The following is a 5,879-nucleotide window of genomic DNA, read 5'->3' on the forward strand; positions in this document are numbered from 1 at the left end:
CTGATTAGGCAAGGAGGGTCAGGCGAAAGGAAATGGATTTTTGACATGGCAGCTGTTAACAAACACCGCTCGGCCAGTATTCTGTTCGGTTTAAGCATGTTTGGCCAGAAGACAAGAGTGTGTTTATAGATGGGGGACAGTTGAGTGATGTATCGTAAGTGTGGACAGATGTGTGATGTTAGCTTTGTCAAGGTCCAAGTGTCTTTTTTTGGGACATCCAGTCTTTATTTGGAGAAAGGTTCATACTATTATTTATATTTTTTAATGGATGTAATGAAGACAAGCTTCTCACTGTCTTCAACGAGTCATTAAAGTTCATTGAGTCATTAAATGTGGGCAGTGTTTTATAGCTTGGCAGTTTGTCTTGATCTGGTTACAAATGTTAATGTCTGCTTAGAAACTGCCTTCCTCTCTGGTTTCAAGACTTGTGTGCTCTGACAAGTTTCAGCAATGGCTGCAGTTACTGACCTTTTCTGACTGAACTCTTTAGGTGCCTGTTTGGGTGTACATTCCTGCTTTGACTAATGTCTAGATACAGTGATACACAAAACAGTACAGTGATACTGAGAAAACATAAGCAGAGTCTGAGAAAAGTTATGACATACTAGTAATGAATATGTTCTTTTGAATTTGGAATTTGTATTGTATTGAAAGGTCTTCCTCTCTAATTAAAATTAATAAACATCATTATAGCAGAGGTTTATATATATATATATATTCATTGTATTTCCATTGTGGTCAAAGTCTTAGACCTCTCTGTGAGTCAGCGTGGGCAGTAAGGGCTGCGAGGATTCAGGTCTCTATTGTCTTACGCTGTCTGTCACTGACAGGCTGAGTGTGTCTCAGATCTCATCTCTTCCTGTAGGACAGCCTCGCGGATTGTGCTGAATGTTGCTTCCGACACACGCGCACACACACAGACATACTTAAACACATGATCCATCACTCATTCACACACACACACACACACACACGTGCACACACACACACGTGCACACTTAAATACACGATCCATCACTCATTCACACACACACACACACACACACACACACACACACACACACACACACACACACACACACACACACACAGAGCTTTACCATACATGCATACATATGAGAGAAGCAAAAATTCCTATCTATGTATGCACACATACACAAACATGCATACATCCCTATGTGCATATAAACGTTTGTGTATGTGCACACACATACACACACGGACACACAAACATAAACTCAACATGCAATTTCATTCTTATCCACGCATGTAAAAACACATTCTGACCAATGATTGTCTATCTCTTTCGGTCTGTCCCACACACGCACATACACATACACACACACACACACATGCACGCACGCGCATGCACACGCACACACACACACACACACACGCGCATGCACACGCACACACACACACACACACACGTACACACACGCACATGCACACACACACACACACACACGCGCACACGCACACACACGCACACACACACACGCGCACACACACACACACACACACACACAAAACAAGCTTATCTGATCTCCTCAAGTGGCTACAGTCTCCACTCTGTCTGCCTGCTGCCAAATACTGCTCTTAGCTACTTACACATTTCTTATCAGTCTGCTAAATATTGCTCCAAGCCATGTAGGCAACATTTCCCTTATCTGGGTGTTAATGAGACTTTTCAAAGTATTTCAGTCTCTATTCTGGTTCTATCCACAAAAACACCCAGCAATGGTATTGGAAACTTAAGACATAATTTGTCCATTAATACACAGTTCAGTTTCACTTTCTGCGACCAATACAATGTGTTCATTTTTGCTCAACTTGATGTAGACCTTCCACTGGCTTAGGTAATGTAGAATTAAGGCACACAGACCTTACAAATAACGGATAACTGAAAAGTAATAAAAATATTTTATATTTTTAGGATCTTTAAAAATATTATTCTTTTACTACTTCATGTTTGTTGATCTAAATCTAAATAATAATTGCAAATTAGTATTATAATATATTAAAAATAATGTAATTAATATATAGTTTACAGTTAGTCTTTAAATCTGCAGTTTAGATTAATTTAAGCAAAGCAATCTTCCAGCAAATTCGCCAGTGTTAAATGATCACTTTCTATGTTCACATAGAAAACACATAGATAACACACATAGATAACACTTTGGGTAGATGTTAAATCCACGCTGGCAACTTTGCTGGGCATGTAACCTTAAAAAAAAAGTATTTTATAGTTTAAAATATTTTATTGTAATAGAAGAACACAAGTATTGGCATTCCGTTCAGGCGACCTAAACCGACAACAACAACAACAACAAAAAACGCTCGTGCACTTTTGCAATCGTGAGACTAATTATTAAGTCAATTTCGCCCGCTTTCTCTTGAAATGAATATTATTTCAAGGCCTAAGAGTCGTAATCGTAAATATTTATAATTCGAAATTACCGATCGGACGCGTATTTGAGTTTCTTTAAAAAATGCACGATTTTGATGCGTGATTTCTAAAAATCTGCAGCTCATCCGCTCCATCTGATCACATAACCGATCTGTGTCCCTCAGCTTTGAGAGACCGTTTCCCTGCTAGATGAAGAGACCAGAGCGTTGCAGTGCCGGCTTGTCTGCAGCTCTGTTTACTATCGGACCTTCTTTCCGCGCGCAGAGTGCTGCGGCCTTATCGCGCGCCACTGCTATTGTTTCGTCTGTTTACCTAATGGGACTGTAATGACAGGCTCATTGGATCGCATTAAGATTGTCCGATTAATCCCGACTTCATCGATATCATTTAGTGTTTTACAATGCGCTGACTTAATGAGCACACCAGCCACAGTGTCAACAATTAATGCGCTGCGTAGCACGTTATTAAACCGTAATAACGTCCTTGCTGAATGGTGCCAGCGAAAGCAACGTTAACCTAACGAGACCAAACACCAAACATTACCAGATTGTCGCAAACTCGTTATTCAGCATTGGACATTAAGACCGCAAAACAAGGTATCAGAATTATGTGGTCTATTCGCCTTTGTTTGATCCACTTGTGACTTATAGAAACCACAAAGTAGCCGCTCACAATGAAAAAAAAAACAAAACCTCGGGACGAGTCTGCATTTGGGGTCGTTCATGATGTTCAGATCACGGAACGAAGAACCGTGCAAACCAACTCGTTTATTAGCATGTAATCAATTATTAATTATAGCGCTTTATCTATCTTAACTACATACCAGAATACATATCTTAGTTTATGCTTTTTTATTCGTTTTTATTATTATTTTTTATGTGTTGTTGTTGTTGCTATTATGGTAATGCATTTCTCTCTAATGTTAGTCTGACTGCGAAAATAACACGACGGCATAGGATATGTGCACTTTCATGCTGGTCGTTACTTCTGAATTTAAATTTCACAGGATACAGGTTTCCAAAGCCTTCTTCGTTATTACCTGTAAACAATCTGCAGCGATATTTTATTTGAGCTAAATGTAATGCAACCAAAAGTGTATATCGTTAGTATATCTCAAACAACATGAGAACTAGGTGAATTATTAATATGTCAAAACAGAAGATTAGGCTGTGACTTGACAAGAAGTCTAAAAATTGTAGACATTTGGGAGAGAGGTCTTTCATCAACTGAGCAAAGTGTTTATATATATATATATAAGCGCCACTGTGCCAGATAATCATTTAAAATGTTTGCTATACACAAACAAGCAATATATAAACACAGAGGTTTGAATAATTACTCTTATTGGGAAGTAAACGAATATCTTTTATTTTTCTAAATGTTATATGCAAAAAAAAAAAAAAAAATTAATAATACACAAACATTTACACGTAGGCTAATAAAAATGAGGGTATCACTATGAGCGCCAGTTCAGACCCAGCGTTCCGATGGGTCATCTATTAGAGATACTCTCTTTAAGTGATAGTTACTGCCGCGTTTATCCGTGTGTGACAGATGTCGCTTTTAGGGAGAGTCTTCCCAGCTCAGTCTTATTACACAGGTTATCTGAATATGTTGTGCATGTTTATGTTCGAGTTGGCTCAGTCTTTCGGGAGCCTTCACCACGCTCGGATTCCCGGTAATGTAGCCTGAAACGGTCCTTGCTGCCCTAGAGATCCATCAGCTCCTCCCATAGTTAGATTCATATCAACTATGTGGTTTTGTATTTGCGTCGTATTGGCAAAGGACGGCATGCCGGTAAAGCTACAGCTATACGGGTTATTTCCATAACTGTTGTAGTAGTTGTTGTATGGATAAGAAGCTACTGTAACGTTGTATGGTGCACCATTGGACCCTCCAACACAAGGTTTCCCGTCGCGCACCAGTACAGGCACCGCCACTCTTCGCGGTGGCAGCGGGTGACCGGCTAGCTCTAGGGTTTTGTCCTGGCGCTGGCGTTTGCACTTGTACCTCCGATTCTGAAACCAGATCTTGACCTGAGTTGACGTGAGCTTCAGCACCGTGGCGAGCTGGTCGCGCTCCGGCGCGGAGAGGTAGCGCTGCTGCTTGAACCGTCGCTCCAGCTCGAACACTTGGGTTTGGGAGAAGAGCACGCGCGGTTTCCTGCGCAGCCTCTGCTTCGGTTTGTCTGGTTGCGTGTCTTGCTGTTTGCCATTACAAGCCGAGTCTTCAAATTCACACACACCTATTCACAGATAACAACATTAATCGCATTAAGAACCGCTCCATCTGCGTAGTGTGTCCATTCCTTAAAAACCTTTTTTTCAGTATAAAAGTAAAATATAATAACCGATACACGTGGATTTGTTTTGTTTTGGGAATCAGCAAGATAAAAGAGTACAATTTATTTTAGGTGATACATAGTAAATGGTTTTATTCGGCTATGAGGCCTAAAATAGCTATTTTAACACAGTAACAGTGCATCATGATTTATAACGCGGCCTTTGTTGATCTTTGTTGTCTAATATTATTTTTGTCTGACGAAGTAAACGATGCAGGCGCACATGACCACCACGACAAATAACGATTCAACTGGAAAATAACATTATCGAGGAAAGGCGGGAGGTTGTTTGACCGCACATGTATATTCATTCAAGAGTCCAAGTAAATCATATTAAGTGGATAACATCTCTGCTGTGTACATTTACGCAAAAGACATGAAACAGAGACTCGTGGGCACATTATACCGCGACCGTCGCCGTATGGAGATTTTGTCATTGTGGCAAGTCTCTTTACCTGAATGAGAACTCTGATCCCTGTCTTCTTCCTTCGGGGACCCGCACGAACCACGCAGGACATCGAAGTCATCCGAGTTAAGGGCGCATTTCACCTGTTCCCCAGAAAGGAAGCTAGGCTTCTCCGGGCTGTAGAGTAACTCCAGACTTCGACTCAGCGCACTGTGCATGCACTGGAGCTGAAGAGATTGCAGCGGCGCCTCATCTGGCTCAGCATTCGAAAATCCCTGCTGGTTAAAAACTTGTTGCTGTTCCAATTTCAGGATATCCTTAACCGAGAAAGGCGTCGAAGTCATAGGGCTAGGAAGCATCGCTACACGACGCAAATAATAATAAAAAAATATCTCTATATATATATCTATATAGCTATATATATATCTTTATATCGCGTGGGGAGTTGTGAACAAGTTAATGCAAAGGCCAAAAAGACTGCCGTGTAAAACTCCACCCGTATGTAAACGAATACGTGTATTTGTGCTTAAGAAAAAGCCGAATCCTGCCTCTGCAGCGACTTTCAAGCTGTCGCCTAGTGGTACACAAGATCAAGAGTATGCCTTTCAGCTCGCTCTGCTCACGCTTCCGCGAACTGCCATTAGCTGCTTCTTGAGCGCGAGGTGGGAAGCTCGCTCTTATCTTATGCTGACCCCTCCCTTTCTGCGCGTCTCGGGGCGCGT

General features: G+C 41.1%; 1 protein-coding gene across 1 annotated transcript; it reads right to left on the minus strand.

Moving 5' to 3' along the window:
- Positions 1-4,068: 4,068 nt before the first annotated feature.
- Positions 4,069-5,516, minus strand: nkx2.7 (NK2 transcription factor related 7). Its single transcript, XM_027011259.2, has 2 exons — positions 5,207-5,516; positions 4,069-4,655 (listed from the first exon to the last, which is right to left on the minus strand). Exons 1-2 carry the CDS (start codon positions 5,514-5,516, stop codon positions 4,069-4,071), a joined length of 897 nt encoding a protein of 298 aa, XP_026867060.1.
- Between the last annotated feature and the right edge of the window lie 363 nt (positions 5,517-5,879).

This window comes from Electrophorus electricus, chromosome 18 (assembly GCF_013358815.1).
Source record: "Electrophorus electricus isolate fEleEle1 chromosome 18, fEleEle1.pri, whole genome shotgun sequence".
Lineage (NCBI taxonomy): Eukaryota > Metazoa > Chordata > Actinopteri > Gymnotiformes > Gymnotidae > Electrophorus > Electrophorus electricus.

Coding starts and splice junctions, on each gene's coding strand:
- nkx2.7 (XM_027011259.2), bottom strand. CDS start 5,516: ATGCTTCCTAGCCCTATGACTTCGACGCCTTTCTCGGTTAAGGATATC. Junction 4,656..5,206: donor GGATCAGAGTTCTCATTCAG/GTAAAGAGACTT, acceptor ATCTGTGAATAG/GTGTGTGTGAATTTGAAGAC.